This window comes from Salvia miltiorrhiza, chromosome 8 (assembly GCF_028751815.1).
Source record: "Salvia miltiorrhiza cultivar Shanhuang (shh) chromosome 8, IMPLAD_Smil_shh, whole genome shotgun sequence".
Lineage (NCBI taxonomy): Eukaryota > Viridiplantae > Streptophyta > Magnoliopsida > Lamiales > Lamiaceae > Salvia > Salvia miltiorrhiza.
In genome coordinates, this window is record NC_080394.1 from 2916827 (window position 1) to 2941457 (window position 24631).

Here is a 24631-nt window from a genome sequence, read left to right on the forward strand (position 1 = left end):
TTCGATCACCAAGATCTACCGTGAATGCATAATTTTGATGGATGAATGCAGCACCTGAATTCGAGTGCAGTAAATTTAACATCGAATGTATTATCTAAATATAATAGTTATCGCGTCTTTATCAAAAATGTAGTTCTCATTAAAATCACACACACGAACAAATTTATGAAATTCACGAATATGATATGAACGATCATATTAGTTAAATGCATTGTTGGTAGACTTCATGAACTTATTCGCTATAAATCCATTAATTCTATTGATATTCATGTATATATATTCTTATTTCTCATCACATCGTATTTATCTATGTGGCAATTAATATTACACGAAGTGTACCTTGTTTGTTGGTGAAGTCTGAAAATATTAAACCAAAGCATGCCCATATATTTGAAGTTATTATGTGGTATCATTGCTTCTCATTAATTATCAGCAAAAATAAATTAGGGAGTAATGTATGTCGGTATTTATATGTCTACCCATAAATAAACGAAACATCTCTATTAAAATCTGCCCAATAATTGAAGACCTGGCCGAAAAAGGAAAATGCCAATTATTGTAAGATTTTTATTCATTTTTTCAGAAATATGCACTTTACGTTCTATCTATGAAATTTAGATACTCCTATTTTGGAATATTATATATATATTTTTTTCCATAATATATAAACGGTCTATTATTGTATAATTCATAGTTGTCATAGAATGATAAAACCATGCATTATTTGTGTTTGTCATGTAGTAATGTAATTAACGAAAGAACAAATAAATATTGTATTTTTCTAATGATTAAGTAATGTAATTACAATTGAGGTCAAATCAAATGTATCGTCATCCAATTTCTAAATTTACTTAATCATTAGAAAAATACAATATTTATTTGTTCTTTCGCTAAACAAAAATGCATTATTGTATATTATAAAAAAAATATCATACTCTCTTGGTAAGAATTGTTGATCACACTTTTACCAAAACGAAATATTATTAAGATCAGCAAATGAAGAAATCGTTTAAGCATTTTAAAATTTCAACACTAAGTATCGATTATATAAACTTAAAATTGTTTATATACTAGCTGTACAATTAAGAACTAATCAACGCAAAAAAAAAAAAAAAAATTGCATAGGTCCAATAATTTAAATAGGGACAGTATTAATGATCTTTTATCATCGACTATTATACCAAACTCGAACCATGGAGCAGCAGCAATGATAGTATATTAACATTTTAATTGAATCTAAACACTTTATCATTATAATACTCCCTTCGGCTCATGAAGCATGACCCAGTTCTTTTTGGCACGAGAATTAAGAAATTGGTATTTTGTGTTTTAAGTGTGGTAGGTGAAAAAGTGAAAATGTGAATAAATGGTAAATTTTTTGCCATTTTTTGAAATAGGTCAAGCTTCGTGTGACAAACTAAAAAGAAAACTGAGTCATGTTTCGTGGAACGGAGGGAGTAATATTTATGGTGATTCGGAATTTGATTTAGTCCGCAGAGTTAGTGTGTTTATAATCGAAAGTTCAAAATCATTAATTTAGTATAGTTTAGATTGAATCCATGCGTCCTACATCCTCTTTTGGAGAATAATTGAGATTTAAATTTGGGTTTGTCCAAGTTAATTTTAATAAATTTTTTTATCCTTATCTTAAGTGATTAAATTAAGCTTATCGTGACAATGAAGCACAACTAAATTGATAAAACGCTTTAATTCGATCATTTAATCAGAGGTTAGAGTTATTAAAGGGAAAATGATGAACATTATTGATCGATATCATCCTTAAAAAAAAAGAAAAAAAAGTTTATCCTAGACGATGAAGCGTAATTCAATTGATAAGACATTTCTCCTTCAGTCAATACGTTAGAGTTCTAGTCATCTTGTGTGTGTATTGGTGTATTAGTGTGTACGTGTTTATATGATTATGAATATGACTTCAAATTCTTGAAAAAATTATCCAAATAATTTCAAAGAAATAAATCTCCAATGCTTCTTCTTCTTTTGAAGTTGAAACCCATTAATGCTTTAAGAATATGTTATGTTTATTAAACTTGTATGCATATAATTGATATATACGATTAAATAATTTAAATTGTATGCATTTGATTGTTAATTCGAAGTTTGCAACGAATAAATATCAAATTAATAAAATGAAACTACAAATTGCATACAAAAAAGACACTACAAAATAAAACAATATGATCATTATGTCATTTACATAGAAATAATTATGGCATGCACAGAAAAAATATAATTAGTTTTGATAACACAATGTGTTAACATTGAATCATCCATGCTTAATTAAAGAACAAATTGTTTGGCAGCATATAATTTGCTGTAATCCTCTTGACTCGTGATTATTGCATAATTTTTTATGCATGCATTGATTATTAAAGTTGAATTTTTTTTTTATAATAAGGGTACATAATTTTTTAAGCTTCAATTTATATTAATAAGTCTTAATTGAAATTCATTATATAATACTAGTAATATTTATCTTTATAATGAATATAATTAAAATAGCAAATTTAATGTTGAAAAATAAGTGGGACACCTAAAATTATGGGATGAAGTGTCACGTTGAATGAATTTAATTAGTAAACCTTTTATCCTATTTCCGAAATCGAAATTTGGAAAATTTGTTTTACGTTGGTTTCACTATAAATATATTGGGGCCAAAATTGGGAAATTTCTATTTAAGGAGCATTTATTCCTTCTCTTGTGTTCCACTGAATTTGACCTTTTTAAAAAAATAAATTTAATTTTCATATTTTCTTAGTATGCTAAATATTACTTATTCTTGCCTTAAGTCAATCATAATTGAAGCTTGAGCATGACTCCATGCAATAAGAATTAGACTGGAATGGAACCAAATAAATAAAGTACAAATGCCTTTTTTTTTAGACCAGAAGGGAATTTATTCGTTCAAATCAGAACGTACAATATCAAAAAGCCACGATGTGAAGTTCAACTTTTAAATTATTATTTTTTGAGTAATAATATCAAGATTTGTTAATTTATCAGCGATTGCATTCGCCTTCTTTTGCACATGATAAAAATTAAGAACCACGTACTTCTTTGCATGTTCAAAACTCAGAAGCTTTTCAAAGATCGTTGTTTAAAGAGTCGTTCAAAAATTCAGTATAAAAAAACCACCAATCCAAAAGCATGCTCAAAGCATAAGCCAACAACAAAGCATGAAGTTTCCCAAATAGCAAAAATACATTCTTAAAAGTCAAAATTAAAACTTATTTCTTCGTAAGTATCTAGAAAACAAAATTTGGTAAGCTAAAAGAAAGTAACCTTGCCAATGTGCAACTTTGAAAATTATTACTATTAAAAAAAAAAAACACTTCCTCCGTTTATAAAACATCTTCCTAAAAGGAGGCCGTACATATTTTAAGGCTATTTAATAGTAGTATAAAAAAGATGTTCCATAAATTACAAAAAATGATAATATTTAATAAAATTATTTTCACTACTAAGAGACGATGTGTGTAAATATATGAGAATTATAAAGTGATAATTAGTGGAATTATTTTTTTAAATAAAATAAAAATATATTTTATAAATCGACGAAAACGAAAAAATAAGATGTTTCATAAAATAAAGGGGTTATGACAAAAAATACACCAACTTTGAAAAAAATTGCAATTTTCACATAATTTTCAATTAAGCCAAAAAATACATGAATTATATTTTTGTTGCAATTTTCACATGAGTTTGACTTTCGACGAAATTAAAGTTTAATTTCGACTGTCAATTAAGCTCTAATTTCATTGAAAGTCAAATTTAAGTTAAAATTGCAATAAAAATATAAATTATGTATTTTTTTTAACTTGATTAAAAACTCAGAAGAAAATTAAATTTTTTTAAAGTTCGTGTATTTTTTTGCCATAATGTCTAAAATAAATAAAGTTGCCCATCTCAGTCACTAACCTTTGAACTAAGCCAAACGTTGAAATTCATCTTCCTAAAATTAATAAATAAATAATGCGTCTGTAGTCCTCCCTCTTCACAATGCAAAATCTCTCTCTCTCTCTCTGTATATAATATGGAATAAAAAAGAGAAGAAACATTGAGCATGTATGTATATATACTCTTGAATCCTTCATTTTTTGCGGCAAATAAATATATTCTTCAATCTTGCTTCTGCTAATTACTCAATTCATCCTCTAAAGCAATTCAATTCAATTCAAATGCTCCTCCTCCTCGCACCTCATTTCTAGAGAGAGAGAGCGCTAGCTTCAACAAACCACAAACACTGCACACATCTCTATCTTCAATTTCAGCTAGCTAGCGTCGACGATCGAGATGATGTTTGATCTCAATCTGAGCGTCGGCTGCAATGGCAGGCAGTCTCCGGCGACGTCCGTCTCGTCGGTGGTGGACGGCGCCGGAGAGACCAGCTCCAGCAACGACGACGCCTCCTCCTCCGTCGCATTGAACTTCGGCATCATCGGCGCCGATCGCGATCGCGGCGCGCTGGTGACGCGGGAGCTGTTCCCGGCGAGTCGACTCGGCGAGTTGAGTGACCCGGTGAGTCTCGGCGCCCCGACTCGGACGGTGATGCCGGCACAGCAGCAGGTACAACAGGTGCAAGCGCGGAAGAGCCGCAGGGGCCCCAGGTCGAGAAGCTCCCAATACAGAGGGGTTACGTTTTATAGAAGAACTGGCAGATGGGAATCGCATATTTGGTACCACAATTTGCGATTAATTTTTACCTTCTTCTTCTTAAGAGATGTATTAATTTTCCTATTTTTGACTTGAATTTGACGCAGGGATTGTGGGAAACAAGTTTATTTGGGTATGAACATTTATTCTTTACACCAATATTCCTCAGTTTTATGACTTCATTAGGTTAAATGTTGATTTTGTCGGTATGCATTTGTGTTTGATTAGGTGGATTTGACACTGCTCTTGCCGCAGCTAGGTAAAAAAAATTCAAATACTCCATATTTTTTGTGTATTTTGAGTTTGATGATGCAAATGGTAATCGTTGATTTTGTTAATGGAATCAGAGCTTATGATAGAGCTGCAATAAAGTTCCGTGGTGTCGACGCCGACATCAACTTCAACCTATGCGACTATGAGGAAGATATGAAACATGTGAGGCATTTTTTTTTGGTTTAATCGACTATAAATACACGAACTATACTCAAATTTTAATTTTTAATTTAATTAATTTTTTTAGTCAAAAAATACATAATTTATTTTTTTTTAGAATTTGACATAAATCCAAGAGTTCGTTCGGCAGTAATTTGATTGTCTGAAGTTCGATGGGCAATTCGAAGGTGTTGATTTTGTTTGATGATAGCTCTTTAATGATACATAGTATATTATTGAGTTTTGGTCACTCTGGAAATGATCGAAAAAATATATATATATATATATAAAGTTTCATGACATTAATTTTCATGTCATTTCTAGACTGTTATCGGTGACCAAAATCCAATAATATAAGTATCATAAAGATAACTTCAAGAGTTTTCCACCGATATCTTCAGATTGTCCATCGATTCTAGACAATCAAAGAAAGTATAGTAGAACTTGTTTGATACTAATTAAGAAAGTATAGTAGAACTTGAAGATGGAGTTGTTTAAAATTGTTGATGCAGACGAAGAACATGTCGAAGGAGGAGTTCGTGCACATACTACGACGACAGAGCACCGGATTCTCGAGGGGGAGCTCCAAATTCAGAGGAGTCACGCTGCACAAATGCGGGCGTTGGGAGGCTCGAATGGGCCAGTTTCTCGGCAAGAAGTAAGGGGCTCACTTTTGTTTCGAAATTCAAGATTATTTGAGTGTTTATTTGGTCTATTTTCTTGTTTGAAACATGTCACAAAATGTAGGATTTATGGGATTAGTAGTTCCACTGCATATAGATGATGATGTTAAGATTTTTCAAGTGTAAATTGGTCACAAAGAAAATGGTGTTTTTCTTAGTGAGGATTGCAATTCGCTGCAGGTATATATATCTTGGGCTATTCGACACTGAAGTAGAGGCAGCAAGGTCCTAAATTGTCATGGAATTTTAATTTTATTACCACCAAAAATATCTCAAACCTCAATTGTGTGTGTGATCCAACTCTTGTCTCTCTGCAAATTAGGGCTTATGATAAGGCAGCCATCAAGTGTAACGGCAGGGAAGCCGTCACCAACTTCGACTCCACCTCATACGACGGGGAGATGATGCCCCATTCATGTAATCGAAAACTTATTCTTTCTGCGTTTCTTGAGTTGGGTTTTGAGTTTTGAGTTTTGAGCATGAATTCGCGGTGGAATTGAAGCAGGTAGTGGGAACGATCTCGATCTGAACTTGGGGATTTCGACGTCTTCTCCCAAGGAGACTGCAAATTTGGGGAGTTTTCAGTTTCAAAATGCAAACATGTTCAAGGTAGAAGGAAACAAAAACATGTCTGAAACTTAACTTCTACGTTTGAATTTCCTACGTTTTATCATTTATGCATCTGTTTGTTTTGCAGCTCCATGTCGAGAACTCTGCTGCTACGAAGCCGTGTGATTCGCCGTTGAACGGATTGCCAGTGATACTAAATCCTCCAAACTATGAGGTGAACATATTGATGACTGATGATCGTAGTTTATATTTTCATGTTTCACTCCAATGCTCGTCTAAGGCCATCGTTCTTTTTTTTTGTTGTTTTTTTTTCGTGCAGGAAAGGGCCGGCCAGGGACGAACGGGATTGGGTTCTACTTCAGAGGAAGTAGTGAAGTGGGCGTGGCGAATGCATGATCAAGTTCGCGCAACACCAATAATTGCAGCATCATCAGGATTCTCGTCACCGTATCCGACAGCCCTAAATTTCTGCTTCTCTTCGAATCCCACGAACGTCTCTCATATCAGATCGTCGTCTCCACGCCGTTAGTGTGGGAGATTTGTTTCTTGGTTTTCCTTTTCTTGACCGGAAATATTGAATACTTAGAGAAAATTGGTTTGTTGATGGAGGTGTAGTTAAGGTGTCTCTTGCTGTTAGATTGTAATAATGCATCTTGTATCAAAGGAATTTTGTTATTACATTGTGCAAGATTATTATAGACAACATGTCATGATCAAATCATTCATTAAGGGTGCGTTTACTTTGATGGTAAATTTATCAATGGAAAATGAGAGATTATATAATTTTAAATAACACGATTATCCTTAAGTTAAGTATATATGAGTGAATATAACAAGCAAATCAACTTTTGTATAACCAAGTTTCACTATATTTTATTAAATGAATTTTGTTTAGTTCAACTTATGAAATTGGATTTTAAGTAGAAATTATATTGGACTCGATCATAGAATGGGCCACTAAAAAAATTGTATACACATATATAATTAAATAAACATTTATATACATATTTATATATTTATGCATATATATATATAGAAAATTTTAAAATTTCGAGAGGGGCGATGGCCACTACCAACCAGCCACCCCTGTCTCCGTCTCTGATGGTAAAGCCTTTTGGACTAAGATTGCTCTTAGCATAATTGGATATATGTAAAAAAAGTTTCATATTCCTACTCCTACATGGTGTCTGGTTATCAACCACCTTCGATGAAAGTAATATTGAGAAGTCTGATTGTATAAACTATGAAATAATAATGCAAAAAATTAATCAAATCCAAACTCAAAATGAAAATATTACTCAAAATCAATTCTTCTTCGCATCATTTTCTTTGAGGCCGTGGGGTTTCTGCAAATCATTGTCAATCTTGTATAGCAACTTGAGCAGCACGATTGGCTCATCATCAAGTCCTTGATATGATCTCGAACCGACCTGAGATACTCTTTTCTTGCAAAAGCCAAAGATACCAGAAGAAATTCAAAATTTGGAATCAATAAGTCAAAAACAAAGATTACCTCCTGGTTAAATGGATTGAGTCCCCTCTTCTGCTTTGATGGATATGGGAGTCGTTCAAAACCTACCTTACGTTGAATAACTATCGGACAATCTTTAATTTTTAGTTGGGTTAAGTATCAAATAAGCACTTAACGTGTAAACCCTTATTACATTGCCGACCCTATGGCAAAGGGTGTCAAATAAACCCCTATCGTAATTAATTTTGAACAATTACACCCTTAGACCTAACGTACACTTAACAGCCGTTTACTTATTATTATTATTTTTTCTTTTTTTGGTGAGTCCCATTGGTTAGGGTTTTGAGCTCAGTTAAATCTGCTTCCATTAACTTCTGATGATGATCTGCGAATTTTGTTCGCTCCGATTTCTAATGCTCAGGTAATTTCCGAAAATTTGGCCGAAAAAAAAATGTCTGGATCATCTGAAGCTACGGCAGCGATGTCCAACCGGGAGTCGTTCAGCATGAGCTCGCCGTCGCCAGTGATGAACCCGGTGGCTTCGCAACCGGAGCTGGACCAGCAAATGCACATGTCCTATATATATGAACTCCGACGGCGGCGGTGCATTCAGGCAAGTTGGATCGTCGCCCCCGCCGTTTCAATTTGTCCCCGCCGGCGCCACCGTAATAAGCCACTCCAAACGTTCCACTGGGTTCGCCTCAGCAGCAGCAGCAGCAGAAATAATACCTTTCTGTCGATTTGATCAATCCCACCGGAGTAGATTAGCTTCGTTTCTCAATGTCGTCTGTGATGTTGGAAAGGGGAAGAAACGATTCATATGCCAAGGTTGTTAACAACAGCCGCCTAAAAATTACAAGTGGGACCCACCAAAAAAAGAAAAATAATAAAAAAAAATTAGTAAACGGCTGTTAAGTGGATGTTAGGTCTAAGGGTGTAATTGTTCAAAATTAATTACGATAGGGGTTTATTTGATACCCCAATGTAATAAGGGTTTCCACGTTAAGGGCTTATTTGATACTTAACCCTTTTTAGTTTAAAATCAACTGCCACACATTCAATTATCGAACAATCCTTAATTTCTATGTAACTCTACAAATATATGATTTTTAAAGTCTTTTCGAACTGAAAGATTTCACACAATTCCATACAATCTTATAAATTTGTGACTTTTCAAATCCTCACAAACTAAAAGAGTTTACGCAACTGAGGAAAGTTTAAGCAAATTATTGACATAAATACTTTCTTGCCCATCCATCTAAATATTTTCTAGGAAAGTAAAATTCAAGAGTTATTTATATTATATAAAATAGTTTCAATTGATATAATATGGTAACATAATGATAAAATTATTTATAGTAGAAGATGTATCAAATCAATGACTAATACCTTGACAACACATTTTTATCTAATGAACAATATTATAGTATTAAAAATTTTATTAAATATGTAGATATTTTTTTTTTCAAAGTTTCTGTCAGTCTAGAAATAATTCTTGAAACTTTTAATTATTTTTGTAGATCTCCAAAAAAAACTAATTTTTATAGATTTATCTTTTACAACATATTTCGCCGAAATTGAAACTGGCATAGAGAAATTATTGTTGATATAATATACATAGATTATAAGTATTATATATATATATATATATATATATATATATATGTGTGTGTGTGTGGGGGGGGGGGTAATATACTATATCTATTTATAATAATTTTATATTTAAATTTTGTATATTGGTAGAATAATAGTAAGATATATAGCATACCAACAATTATCCTAAAATAGATGAACAAAGATACATCTAATTGAAATGGAGTAAGTCATTTTGCCAAAAAAAAAACATATAGAAATTGTCCTAAAATTGATGAACATCTAATTGAAACAAATTAGGCCAACAAATAATTAAACTCCCCAATCAAAATGGAGTAAGTCATTTTGCCAAAAAAAAATATATAGAAATAATTTTGCTATGATTATGACTACATCATTAGGGCTGAACATAAACCGAACCGGACCGAGAAAACCGACCGAACCGACCATTTTTGGTTCGGTTCAGTTTTGGGATTTCTGGTTAGATTTTCGGTTCGATTTTTAGACTAAAAAAATCGATAATGTATCGGTTCGGTTTCGGTTTTGGGATTTTGGTTCGGTTATGAATCGAACCGAACCGATACATGATATATATTATTTATTCTATATTTTTATATTACATTTACTAAATGTAAACCTAAACCCTAGTATTAAATCCCCCCCCCAATTTCAAAACATGCTGCGAGGCGCAGCCTGTGCCTCCCTTCTCCATTTCGAAACCCTACTCTCCTCCCTCCCTCCCTCCCAGCCCCGGGTCCCAGCCGGCAGCCGCTCCTCCATTCTCTGATCGGTGACCACCCGCGTTGCCTCCATTCTTCGCGCACGGCAGCAGAAGCAGGCCGGCGCTCGACGACGCAGCAGCAGCAGCATAGCCTGCGCGACGCAGCACCGCCTGCGCGACGCACCCTTCTCCTCCGGTTCTCCCCTCCTCCTGACGGTGGCGACCACTCATCCCATTTTAGTGATTTTTAATGCTATTTTCGAAAATACAGAACAATTTTTAGTGGATTTGGTGAGATTTTGCAGTTTTTTTCGAAAAAAAAAAGATAAAAGAACGGTTCGGTTCGGTTACTGACCGAAACCGATCGGTTCAGCCGATTCGGTTTTGGTCGGTTTTCAAACTTTGAGCGGTTCGATTCGGTCCATCCTCTGGTAAAGTCAGTTCGGTTTCAGTTTTGTAAAAATGGATCGGTTCGGTTCGATTATGAACCGATGCTCAGCCCTAACATCATTATCTCTCACTCTCACTCTCACACACATTTATCATCTATCAAATATTTCTTAAAACTCGTACTACCGACCAAATGATACATTAATTGGGTAGGTTATTTAATTTTTAGATAATTATCATTTGAAATTAATCAAATTTATATAAGTTAATTTGAACATTGTAATTATAACACTCATATATCCATATACAATATTCTCTTTTTAGGCAAAACTTTTAAATCTAGTTCACACTTGTTTACACAATTTTAGTAATTTTTTTAATTACTTTTTTTTATAATTGAGAGATGAGATGCGCTGCAATTTTATCCATTCTTATTGCATATTTGAAATTGCCTGTTTTTATGAGGAAGGTCAAAAAGACACACGAATAGTTTTAAAAGACTCATACATGAATAGTTCACAAAATGAATGCACACGAATTATGAAAGAATTTTAAAAAAAATTTATAACATTCATTCATTAGATATATATGACTAATGAAAAATATATTCGTAGCATGTTCTTGCCCGAAAAGCTTATTTTTTGGCGGGAAACTGTTTAAAAGACAACTTTCCTTTAGTATATAATAGATAGATAGATAGATGGATAGATTATCAACACGAAACTATCTGATATCATTCATCATCGAATTTTCTCTCCGACTGGATCAGCACCCGTGCGACATTCGCAAACCTAAGGATCGCCAAGAACGCTTCATCACGTCGCCATCAAAACCCCGAGCCTTATGCTCAGAGCCCTTTCAGCTGCAATAGTTCACAGGATCACAATATATTCGCTAACGAAACAATCAAGCAAAATCATCAACATATTTCACATTTATAGAGAATACCGCGTAAGACGTCGTATAATATAGATTATCTGCTGATAATGAATAAAGTGAAATTGAGGCAGAAATTTTACCTGTTGGTTTCAAGATCCACATTTGTGAAAGGCAGATCCTTTCACCAACCAGAAAGTAGCTCTGAGTGACTATCATAACTCACCCCCATTGGCTTACTTGGGACTATTTCCAGATCTTGGCACAATCCCTAGAGTGAATACGAAGTTATCCGGTCTTTTGACTGCCAATTGGTTCGATCGACTGAGGCAGGTGACAGCATCACATGAAATAATCCTACTTCATGATTCTTGACAACACCAACGATGCCCAGACATCAAATCCCGTAAGTCCCATTGAATAGATTACCTGAAGTGGGCATTCGAATATTAGAATCTTCATAACCACCATAGAATTTATTGTATCCCAAGCTCTCATTCCTAACTAGTTCGGGCACACCCAAATGGTTTCCAGCCCGGATCTCGTTCCAGCTATCCCATTGGCCATTAGAGATTATTCCATTCCTTGATTGAGGGAGACTAAACTGGGATAACGGAGATATATTATTGACTACTGTTTGCTCCACAGCCCTAGAGGGAAAAGAATAAGCATCACCAAGAGGAGAAAAACTTTCCCCCAGGCTGGTAAATCTTTGATCCTGATGGGAAGGAAGCGATCCTTGAAAAATTGATTGGAAGTTCGCTTCTTGATATGTACTCAACTGGGAAGAATAACGTGTCCTTACATCATCTAGGCCTGAGTTATTGATGCTACCTGGAATTAAACCTTTGCCAACTGCCAGAATCGCAGGATCTATAAATTCAATATCCCCATTATTAATGGTATTACCAAGCGGGGGTGTCTGATAATTATGTCTTAACAAAGAGGAAGAATCAAGCACATGATTTCCTGAGAAATAACGAAGATAAGTTAAGATGCAGATGAAGAGTCTGAAATATATAGCGGAAACCTTAAATTTTCCTAGCAAGATAGCCCGTGAAACTCACCAGAGCCATCGAAAATTTGATAGGTCCTATCATGAGAATTAAAGCCTGGAGGCGGCGTCCTACTAGGCATTGAAAACCCTGGCGGAGGTGAAACCTGAGGTCTCAAAACTGTTCAAAGACAGAGAAAATGATTAGGAAGATGATGAATCAATAGAGTAATATATAACCAAACAAAGAGGAATATGCAGATAAACAAGTTGAAACTAGTGCTATAGTTTCTTTTTATAACAATTAAATTTAAAGGGAATCCTATAATGTCAGAACTAACACTGGAATATCATAAAACTGGTGAATAGCACACAATCAGCCACACAAAAGCCTGCCCCATTAAGTAACAAACCTGTTTCACCAAGTCGGAAGTAACAAGCAGAAGCAGAACACATAATCAGAACCCAATTCAACTCACTAAAAGCTCAATAGAACCTGAATTGTGGAGCCAATCATTTTGATTCATTTTTGGGCACTGAAGTATTGAAAAAAATTATTCAAAAAAGCTAAACATATATCAGACAAGAGAATAACCAAAGAACTCAGTTTGTGGGGGCGGGGGGTGCTGGTGTAATTTTTAAATACTGATCTAGGACCTTCAATTCCAAATCCACAGTATACATAAAATAAAGTGCAGCCATTTAGTATTTAAAGACAAGGTACCGATCTATTATATCAGGATGTAGTAGCTCCAAGACGATTCTCCATTAAAACTTCTGATCACATATCATTGGTACATTTCAAGATAAGATTACACAAAGCCCAAAGTACCATATAAGATAACAACTTGATAAATTTTACTATAAAAAAGTGGACCAGAAATAATTTACCAGAATTTCTGTTAGAAGACGCGTGTGAATGATTGCCAGAAAAAATCTCAGACTCTATTCCATTGAAAACAGGGAAACCATTGCCACTATCTAACTTCTCAGGCTGGAATGAATTGGAGAATTCATGGCCAAAGGAGAGCTGGTTAGAACTTCTATTAGGGTAATCAACAGATTGTCCAAAACCAGATGCTTGGCTCCTAGGCTCCTCCTCCTCCCTTGCAAATGAAAACCTTGATTGATTGCTAGTGTGATTTTTCCGTGAACCTGGAACTCCAAAAGAACCTCGTTGTATATCATTTTCACCCAACAACTTGGCAAGGTCCCTAGGTGAAGTAATTGACCCATCAAATGAATCCATATTTATAGCCAAAATACTAGTTATTATGCTGCTCTCCCTCTTATGAAAAGTATCAATGCATGTATCACCATCATAATTCCCTAGCAGCGATCTATTCTCCTCAGAAGGAAATAAATTAGAATACTCAGCATTATTAACCTCAGGAGTCTTGAGAATAGTCTCGGAGTGTCCAATGGGATAATTGTAAATTTTACCTACAGCCTGCCTACATATTGAAGCATCAGCTTTACTATGCTGAGTAGAGTTGACATTAGAATGGCTTGAAAGATGAGAGGCATGAGAAAAGTTGATTCCATTAGGAGCAACCTCAGGATCCTTGAGCCTTTGATTCTCAAAAGACAAAAGATCATCTTCGATATCATGCAAATCACTTTTTGTTACTGTACTTGGCGTTCCTGATCTAAAATCAGATTGGACGTCCATGGAATTCATCTCCTTGCTTGTATTTGCAGTTGTTTCAGGCGTCTGAGATGTTACCACTCCTCTAACAAGTTGAGCATTGCCATCCAAAATCTGGTTTTCTTGGATATCAATAGGCATAAAATGAGTAGGTTGTATTTTCTCAATTTTCCCGTTGGTGGCACCATCAAAGTCTCTGCTTGAAGCAAGTCCACCAGAGACCGAGGAAGAATTAACATCATTAGTACTGTTAGCTGGCAGCTTGGTAGTACTTGGCCCAAGGGGGCGTTTATCTACAGGCAATGTAGCTGGATGTACATATGTATTGGGACTCTGAGAAGAAGTAGCTTTCTCATATGTATTTGATTCTTTAACCACTGGTCCTAAAGCATCTACTTCACTTTTACCTTGAGACACATTGTTATCTTTATCAGTAACCAAAATCTTCGCAATATCACTCTGCAATGAAGACAGCTGACTTTGGCTCACGGCTGTAGTAGAACAAGCCGCAACTCCATCGTTCAAATCCTGTTTTATTAATGCCCCTTTGGAACATTGTGTAGTGGTATGTAAAGAAGGATTATTGGCAACACGAGTTCCCCTGGTCATGGACATTAAAAGGTTAAAAACAAGAAGCATAAAATTAGAACTAAATACAGGAGGAAGTACCATGAGGCTCCAGCAGGAAGAGCAGCAGATTTTCCAGAGCTGCTATTTGGAGGAGAAACTCTGGCACAGATTAGAGTATTCTGATGAGCAAAGAAAAAAAATCACAAAGTAAGGGAAAAGTAGATTTGGAAATCTTAGTAGCAACCACGTAATTAATGCACAATCCATGGATCATAAGTATTCTGATGACAACATGAATAAAAGGCACACAAATTGAATTACAGCAACCTGCAGAAAAAGCCTAGTATGGAAACATATAGTTTAATGGTGGCAATGATAAGAAATAAGGAAATCTTACATTAGTATTTACAGCAGTTTTATTTATAGGCTTCACTGAAGAAGCAGAAGTGTTATTGTAGTACTCATCTGCAGGTGGAGGTAACACATATCCTGAACGTCGTTGTGTACTATTTGCGAAGCCAGTAATTTGTTGAACCCTACTCCTTTCCAACAATAGCTAAGTGGATCAGATGCTTGAGAAACAATTGTGAGAGCTCAAAAAAGCATTCCCAAACCATAAGAAACCAAAGGAAGAAATATTAACAACTTCTAGGAGGATCACAGGTAAATATCAACCTAAGCTTATAAATCATGATGTAGCTGGATCAAACTCATTAAAATACCAGCCATTGCTAGATCTTATAAAGGAAAATTAACTTTTCTGTTCCATAATGAGAAAATTGTGGGAAGGGGCATGTAATAGGAACTGGAGACAGCTTTGCAAAGGGAAAACCAAAGATGAGGATTTCAATGAACCTGAAAAATACACAACAGGTTGGACTGTACGAAGTAAAAATTACATTGTGCCTGATGAACCATCTAACAGATGGCCATTGTAATTTGTAATAGATGAGACTAATTATGATGAAGTTGTTGTCTGCCTATTCAAGAACCAGAGAAACCCAAAAACTCATTCTAAACAAATCAGAACCAGCAAAATGAGATATAAAGTATCATCAATTGAAGGAAACTGAGGAATATATAACTAAATGTTCATGATAAATAAATAAAACTGTCAGAAAAGAAAATATACAACCGCAAGCAACCAGACATAGAAATACCTTGTGTATGCAGATATTATTTCATCCTTTGTAAAACTGTCCTCTTGGGAACCAACTTCATGCAAATATAAACAATCGGGATTGCTACATGGCTGGAACACAGTAGAAATTTAATATCAAGAACAACTAATACACAGACCAGTGCAAATGCATATTCGGAGCTTGTAAAGTTCAGTAATAATATAACTATAATGACATTTCCCATAATTTGATTTCGACAGAGTTAAAATAGCCATACCACATTTCTCAGCCATGCATGACAGTACTTAGTTGTCCCGAAGCATGCCCTGTGACAATTTTTAAAAGACCATCAGATATAAAAGGAGATTTTAAGTTAAACAAATGAAAGATGACAATTACCTCAAAGGTTTACCATCCAAGACAAATCCATGTACTGATTGGATACAACGAACAGCTTCCTCCTCCTTTGAATACGTGATATATCTAGGCAAAAAAGAAATCAATAATAAAAATCAAAATGGACAAGTAAAACACAGAAAGATGAGAAACAATTATAATGGATAATTAACAACATAGGTAACATGAGATAAGGCACTTCAAACAAGAATGGAGATACAAACAATGCAGCCAAAGCTTCAAATAATGTAATCTGTAAGCATTCTTCAAGTCATATAAGCACCAGATCCAACAGAACTTATAATACCTTAGGAGATTTTTAAATATCATACTTAACAATTTCAACTCAAGAGACATTGAACTCACACACTGCATGTACTATTTGTGAATTGTTGTATAGCACCAGAAGCTGTCCGGGAGATAGACACCTTCAATGCCTTTCCATACTGACCAAAATATTCTCTGGACTGAAGAAGCTGCAAGAAAGAAATCAATGTCAATAAGAGAAGAAACAGGTGTGAGTGAATGGACGAAAGAATAAGGATAGGAAAGGCACTCACATCTTCGTCTGCCAAATTCAGTGGCAAGCCCACAACATAAACTAGATTCCTCTGGATGACTCGCACGCTAGCAAGCTGCTTCCTTCCTTCAGATGATTTGTTCTTCCCCCTGGATGACTTGGACTTTTTCTCCCCGTTCATCTCTGAAACCAGCCTATCGAAAGATAGAGTAGACCAGGTCAATAAACATTATAAAATAAAATACACATCGAAATTCACTAAAAGGTCATCAAAACAACATTGCTTGTTAATCACCTTCCACAACTTGCAGTTGTTCCAACAATTTTTTCCTTGTTGTAAGGAGTTCGACATGCTGGACAACGCCCTTCTGTCTCATCTTTCTCAGCCATATCCATTATGTGATGCCAGCACCAGACACAAATCTGGAAAAAAGTATAATCAAATCACATTTCATTCAAGCAGAAAATTTCAATACACAAAGGAAACCACAAAGACAAAGGCTTGGATAAACTAAAGATGACTACATAAATCTGATGCTATTACAATAACTTTCAAAGAGATGGTTAATAAAATAAAATTAATTCGCAGTTTATTGTAGTGCGCATTATTTTTTACTAGTGGATAATCTAATTTTGCACAAAGAACAAAGGGCAGTCCTCTCTCTCTCTCTCTCTCTCTCTCTCTCTCTCTCTCTCTCTTTCAGCTTCTTTATATGTTCACTTCTCCAAATGATGCAAGAGGAGTCTAACAATCACAGGTCCCTTAACTACATTAATATATAAAACAGGGATGCAAATTATAAATAAGAAAACCAAGGCGGTCAATGTACATAACAAGCCTTTGTCATATTATACAGGTAATAAGAGGTGGAGTATAACCTTTTGAGATAATAAAAAGACAACTGCATTATACAGAAAGACTACCTCATAGCCACACTTGCACGGCTTCAACTGCTGATCAGTCAAATCCATTGCCTCGGCACAGAGCGGGCAAGTTTTCTCTCCTTCATCACTCATGATGGCCTAAACAAAGAAAACTAAAATTCAGCTAAAAGATCAATATTCTCAAATTAACCAAACCTGCAGCTGGAAGCCTAATTTTAACATGCAACAAAAACAAAGACAACAATTCACCAAACACCGAAAAAAAAACTAATTAAAACTTCACCATCAGTTAAAAACTCAACCGAGTTAAAAGTCAAACACTAAACGAATTCATCCACGAAAAAACACAGCTTTCCGGACCAAAATCCTGTGCCGACAATTAAATCTTGGAGAATTGAACTGATTACCGCACCAATTAAAATGAAAACGAGATGTAGACAATAACGAACAGAAATGAGTCCCAGACAACAAGTGGTTCAGATAAAATCCCAATTTAAAAAAAAAAATACTAAACAGCAGCGATTGGACTCAAGCAAACCGATGAAGCAAATTATCAAAATCTAACATTTCCTAACTTGCATTAAAATTAGGGATCTAAATCAATAACGAGCTTGGGACACGGAGGCCTTACAGCTGATGATTGAATCCGAGAGATTAAAAAATTAAGGTCACCAATTGAATACCGATATAGATAGAGATATGGAGATATAGATGAAGACGGAGAAAGATAGCCACAAGACTGAGAATTCAGAGAGAATACAGTGAGAAAAGGTGAAAGGTTGGCTTTTGGGTGATGGGCGCTTTTACGGTGTTGTCTTCCGGGTCGGGTTCGGATCCGATCTCGGGTCCGGGCGCGACTGTAGTTGGAGAGAATGGAGCTCCGGTTGAGAAACGGGTGGGTTTTCTAATTGGTTGGTGGGTTTTGTAATTAGGAATTTATTTAAATCCCTAATTTTGGATCTTTCCTCTTTTTTATGGTTGTTACGTTTGGGCATCATTAGATTTGTGGGTCAAAATCAAGAATGAGTTTTAATTTAAATATATTAATTTTTAAAAAAGTAGGTTGTAATGACGTATCTAGTATGGTTCATTTTAATGTCTTATGTTATGATTAGTTGTAGGCTAAGTACGACTCTAAATAAAATATTATTAGTATTGTTTTTTTTTAGTAGCTATGTTTTTGAAATAAACAATATAAGGGCGATGTTTTTGGATTGCTTCACACAATATAAGATCAGTCAAGTCAATAAGCTAAGAAAATAAGAAGAAATTGGGAGATTAAGAGTAGGGAGAGTGTTATTGTCTAAAATCTTATTTTATAGTAATATTTTTTTTAGAAAAAATATTAAAATCTTTTTAAAATTCTTTAGATTGGTACCGACTGCTTTTACATTTTATATTTATTATTAACTTGATGAAGTTCCTTGCACAATTAATATTCGAAACGCAATTTTTTTTTAAGTTCAAGTCGAGAACAGGGGGATGGTCTTATACTACATAATAAGAAAGGGGGTTTCGTGGAAGCGAAGGTAGTGGGTTGTTTGAGAGTGGCGGAGGGGAAAGCAATGAGACAGAGGTAGTAAAATAGGCAATCCACAAGTTGTTGTCTCATAGAATGCTTAGACTCTTTTTCTATTAGTATAGATTTCTTAATCTTCGTACCTAAAAGTAATGTAACATTTGTAATGAGACGGAGGTAGTATGTTTTACCATGCTCCTGGAAAATAGAATGAATGTAGAGCGGCAAGAACGTGGTCAGCCTGTTCCTTCTGCAGCTCTGAATATTCGCCTCCCTTCTTCGTAGCTGCTGCCGAATGCAGTTCTTGAGATGGCGTCGCTCGTTATGTTTTCCAAATACGGCCACATGTCCAGCTCACACTACCCTTCCGCAGACATCTTACTCTTTATTCCTCTCTATTTCACTTAGAACCTTCGCAGCTCATGTAGAAGGCAGGAACCATTAGCTGCCCAACAAAAAAACTAAGCCTCTCACATCACCAGATTACACATGTACTATATAGATTATGACTGAATAAAAATCTCATTTAACGTAAAACCGTTTCTACTTAATTTATAAAATAACTGCACTTTCGGAGTTCTGGATTTGAATTTTACAGAGGTTGCAATTACATTTGAGACAAAAGGATAATATTATGATTATTATCCAACATTTGAGACAGAATGAGTGAAAAGAAGCTGCCATAAAAAATATTCCACTCCGCCGAAGAAAATTTTTCATCGTAGTGAACATGTGAAAATGCCGGAAAATGAGCGAAAAATATATTTTTTCTCTCCTTTTTTTTTTATCAAAGTAAACGCACCTTAAGGGGTTAGTATTGAGATCATATCTAAAAATAGGTTGTGCATAATCTTATGAGATGGATGAAAAATAAAAGTAAACATATTTTTCTTGAACGAAGGGAGTAAGATTTTTCTTCATTCTCAAGATTATTGTGTATTTAATATTATTTTTATTATTTTATTAAAATATAAACTCAAAATGTCATACTTATGATAGAAGAAAAAAAAATATTACTCCATTATTTAGGGATTAGGGTACCACCACCCCTACCCCTACTACTACTATTACTAGGGGTGGAAAATCGGGTTGCGGGTATCGGGTATACCCTCACTCGTTCCGATACCCGCGCGGGTATCGGGTACCCGATACCCGCAAAATTCGGGTGGAGGGTCGGGTGCGGGTATCGCATCCCAAAAATCGCGGGTAGAGGGTACCCACGGGTACCCGCATACCCGCAATAAATATTTAAAAAATAAAATTAAATAATTTTATTTAATAATATTAGGAATTAAACCAATTTTATTATGAATTAAACCAATAAATATTAGGAATTAAACCCATAAATATTAGAAATTAAACCAATAATATTAGGAATTAAACCAATAAATATTAGGAATTTTATTTAATAATATTAGGAATTAAACCAATTAGGAATTGAACCAATAAATATTATGAATTAAACCAATAAATATTATGAATTAAACCAATAATATTAGGAATTTTATTTAATAATATTAGGAATTAAACCAATAAATATTAGGAATTAAACCAATTTTATTTAATAATATTAGGAATTAAACCAATTAACCAAAATTTAAAAATAAAATTAAATAATTTTATTTAATAATATTAGGAATTTTATTCGTCACAGGTTTTATGGATAATCGATGAAATAGAAAGGATATTTTCAATTTTTTTTGTGAAATGCGGGACAAAATACCCTCTCGCGGGACGAAATACCCTCCAGCGGGACCAAAAACCCGCAAAATTACAATTAAAAAAAAAAATCGCGGAACTGTGAGGGTACCCTCATACCCGCAGCGGGTATCCGCTGCGGGTATTCGGGTACCCGCATCGGGGAAGAGGGTCGGGTGAGGGTGCCGTTTTCGGCAGTTTTCGTCCTGCGGGTACCCACATTTTGCGGGTAGGGTACCCGCGGGTACCCGATTTTCCACCCCTAACTATTACTACTATATTATTATTATTATAAAATTAATTTAAGAAAATATTAATATAATTTTAGAATGACGGTTCATGTGGTATATACCTTAATAATACTATATATTATTGTTATTAAAAGAAAGAAATTATGTATATTAATTACAAATTAACTATTATATTTATTAGTTCATCATAAGATTGAATTGAACGCCTCTGGATTTTAAAAGACTTTAAAAAATCTGATTTGATTTGAACACCTCTGGATTTTAAAGACTTTAAAAAATCTAGATTGAATACCTCTGGATTTTAAAAGACTTTTAAAAGTTTTGATTGAAATTGAATATACCCAGACTTTTGAAATCCTTTAAAATCCTACAGAATCTCAATCCAATACAATCCCCGTAGTTTTACAAGAGCTTATAAATTGTTAAAGTGTTTGGACAAATGAGCTTATAAGCTGTAGAGAAAAAATCTTTGTTAGAGTGAGAAAATCTAATAGAGATGACGATAAAAAATTAGAGTTGAATTATTTTTGTAAAATGAGTGTTGCTTATAAGATAATCAAAAAATAAGTCGGGGCAGATAAATTTATTTATTGAGAGCTTATAAGGTCTTAGAGTTTATTTTGTCAAACACTTTGAATGAACTTATAAGCTCAGCAAAACACTCTCTATATTGAAAGATTTTGATTTATGTATCTTTGATACAAACACGGTTCCATCATCTGGAAACTTAATTTTAACATGCAACAAAAACAAAAGGTCGCCAAAATCAATAAAACCAAAAGGCAGATCAACATAGACAATAAGAAAAATTTAGTGAAACAAAGACAACAATTCACCAAACACCGAAAAAAAAAGTAATTTAAATCCCTAATTTTGGACCTTTCCTCTTTTTTATGGTTGTTACATTTGGTCATGATTAGATTTGTGGGTCAAAATCAAGAATGAGTTATAATTTAAATATTAATTTTTTAAAAAAATAGGGTGTAATGACGTATCTTTTATGGTTCATTTTAATGTCTTATGTTAGGATTAGTTTGTAGGCTAAGTACGACTCTAAATCAAATATTGTTATTGTTTTTTTAGTAGCTATGTTCTTGAAATAAACAATATAAGGGCGATGTTTTTGGATTGCTTCACACAATATAAGATCAGTCAAGTCAATAAGCTAAGAAAATAAGAAGAAATTGGGAGATTAAGAATGGGGAAAGTACAGGGCCGGTGCCGAGAGAAATGAGGCCATGTGCTAAATTATAAAAATGGACCCTCAATATATTAGCGCATCAATATATTAAAAATAAAATTTTCCATTACTTATAAAAAATAATTTTATCTAGCATTTTTACTTGCAAAATCATTTACGATATCGTTCAAGTCTATGTTATCTAAAATCTCTTAATAAAGATAAAAGAATTAAAATGAAGATAAAACCATCTTATAATTGGAGGATATAAAATGAATGACCAAGATCTTGACAAAACCTTTTTAACTAACGATTATTATTATCTATTTAAAAAAATTCCACCAAAATATCTAGATATTTTTCTTTCAAGTTTTCTATTAATTTTGAAAGGGGTTTTGGAACTTTTAATTACTTTTTACTGATTTGCGTTTCATAATATTTTTTTAAGCGTTAATTGACTGTAAATCCACAAACTATTAGTGAATTTTGCTATTTTTTCAACTATATAAAGTTGCAATATAAATACAGAAACTTTAGCTCATTCATGAATTTGCCTGAATTTTAATTTCGTTCATACATGACAAAATTAAAGATGATATAATATATACACATTATATTAAAATAACTTATACAAAATTTATACTGAAACATACACAGTACTATATATATAATGAATATATAATTTAATTTTAAAATTGATATTTTGATAAAATTAACAAATACAACCTAGCAAAGATGAAATTTAAAATTTGTCATGATCAAGAATCATAACATTTTAAAATTTGTTTATTTTATTCTATTTTTATATATATATTTGTTTCTATATGGTATTATTTTTATATTTATATTTTTTATTATAACAATTTAATGCAGTTACTAAGATTAAACTTATATTTTTTTCATTTTAGAACTCTTTCGCTTAAAATATAATTTTGTAGATAAATAATTATATATATATATATATATATATATATCTTAAAAATAGAATTTCTAGTATGATTTACATTTATTAAATTTTCAGTAAGCTTTTGTATGATTTTTATATTATTATTATTATTATTATTATTATTATTATTATTATTATTATTATTATCTAGAGTAGATTGATAAAAAAATTAGAAAGAAAAAATTATTTTCAAAAATAGTAAGGTGATTTTTGGCAGGAAAACATAACTTACTATTTTTGAAAGTGATTGAGCTTTTATATATGTATATAGATATTGTCAAATCATTCAATCTCATTAAGGACATTGACGATCTCAAATACGTTTTCAACAATTTTAAATTTGAGAAGCTCATTTTAGAACAGTCTGTTAGTAACTGATGCGTCAGCATAATTTTACATTTCGATTTGAACTTTGAAGTTTTAATATAATATAAATTTGATAAATTTTTTTGGAGTATTGCCTAATATTTTTAGTATATATAAAGTCTATAATTAATGAGATATATTTAAAATTTTGGGCCCTCAAAATTATCATCAAATTAATTTGAAATTGATTTTAAATTGAATTTTGAATTTTTGACAATAAATTATGTTATCTAATATTGTTTAGTATACATAAAGCCTATAACTAATGGGATATATTAAAAAAATTGGGCCCTCAATTTTTTGGGGCCCTGGGCCGTCGCCCATGCCCGCCCGCCCTCAGGGCCGGCCCTGGGAAAGTGTTATTGTCTAAGATTTTATATTATAATCCCTTTTTAAAGAAAATATTAAAATCTTTTTAAAATTCTTTAGATTGGCACTGACTGCTTTTACATTTTATATTTATAATTAACTTGATGAAGTTTGTTGCACAATTAATATTCTAAACAATAAACTTCACGACCTTCCTGATGGGTGGATGAAATGTCATGTTGACACAGTTTTTTTTAGTTCAGGTCGAGAACAGGGGGATGGTCTTATACTAATTACTACATAATGTCAAAGGGGATTTCGTGGAAGCGAAGGTGGTGGGTTGTTTGAGAGTGGCGGAGGAGAAAGCAATGAGCGTGAGTGAAGCCCTTTTATGAATAAAGACGAGACAACTCAATCATGTGGAGATGACTGCATATAACGAGATGATGATGAAACTTTGAACTACATGATCACATACATGTCTGAATTCGGAGCTATTATGAAAGACTATCGCTAGTTACTTTAGAACTTAGCTCGTGTTCGTGTTTATTATTCTAAGCGGGGGATATTGAGGGTGCTCATCGTTTAGCTAGAAGTGCTTGTAATTTTTCTAATGTGTGCGTTTGGGATGAACATCCACACTTATATGGAGGCTCTTTTTCATATTCCATGCGTTTTTGTTTAATAAATATCCTTTTTTTGTCAAATAATGAAGAAAAAAAATATATGGACAATAAATCACATACTATTGTGACGTAATGAGCATTTAAATTTAAATTGGACGATCCTGATCAACCCATCGAGCCCATTATATGAAATTT

The 24631-nt window shown here is 33.6% G+C and overlaps 2 protein-coding genes across 12 annotated transcripts; one reads left to right on the plus strand and one right to left on the minus strand.

The window, feature by feature from the left end:
- Positions 1-4021: 4021 nt before the first annotated feature.
- LOC130999999 (APETALA2-like protein 1) lies at positions 4022-7074 on the plus strand. Of its 8 annotated transcripts, none has more exons than XM_057925714.1 (10): positions 4028-4694; positions 4779-4804; positions 4900-4930; positions 5019-5106; positions 5616-5761; positions 5967-6011; positions 6109-6203; positions 6289-6395; positions 6484-6570; positions 6676-7074. In XM_057925714.1, exons 1-10 carry the CDS (start codon positions 4312-4314, stop codon positions 6883-6885), a joined length of 1218 nt encoding a protein of 405 aa, XP_057781697.1. In that variant the 5' UTR covers positions 4028-4311; the 3' UTR covers positions 6886-7074. The 8 variants fall into 8 exon arrangements, with proteins under 8 accessions (XP_057781693.1, XP_057781694.1, XP_057781695.1 ...); XM_057925715.1 differs by having other exon boundaries at positions 4029-4694; positions 6292-6395; XM_057925710.1 differs by having other exon boundaries at positions 4022-4694; positions 6484-7074.
- Positions 7075-11086: 4012 nt separating this feature from the next.
- LOC131000003 (uncharacterized) lies at positions 11087-18330 on the minus strand. 4 transcript variants are annotated; one of them, XR_009093633.1, is made up of 14 exons: positions 18173-18330; positions 17581-17679; positions 16952-17079; positions 16697-16850; positions 16503-16612; positions 16140-16223; positions 16018-16066; positions 15780-15871; positions 15017-15155; positions 14719-14798; positions 13293-14650; positions 12475-12582; positions 11551-12376; positions 11087-11393 (listed from the first exon to the last, which is right to left on the minus strand). XR_009093633.1 is itself a non-coding variant. In XM_057925722.1 (13 exons), exons 2-13 carry the CDS (start codon positions 17671-17673, stop codon positions 11805-11807), a joined length of 2973 nt encoding a protein of 990 aa, XP_057781705.1. In that variant the 5' UTR covers positions 17674-17679; positions 18173-18330; the 3' UTR covers positions 11087-11804. The 4 variants fall into 4 exon arrangements, 1 of the variants encoding a protein (XP_057781705.1); XR_009093631.1 differs by having other exon boundaries at positions 15017-15161; XR_009093632.1 differs by having other exon boundaries at positions 15017-15161; positions 18148-18317.
- Between the last annotated feature and the right edge of the window lie 6301 nt (positions 18331-24631).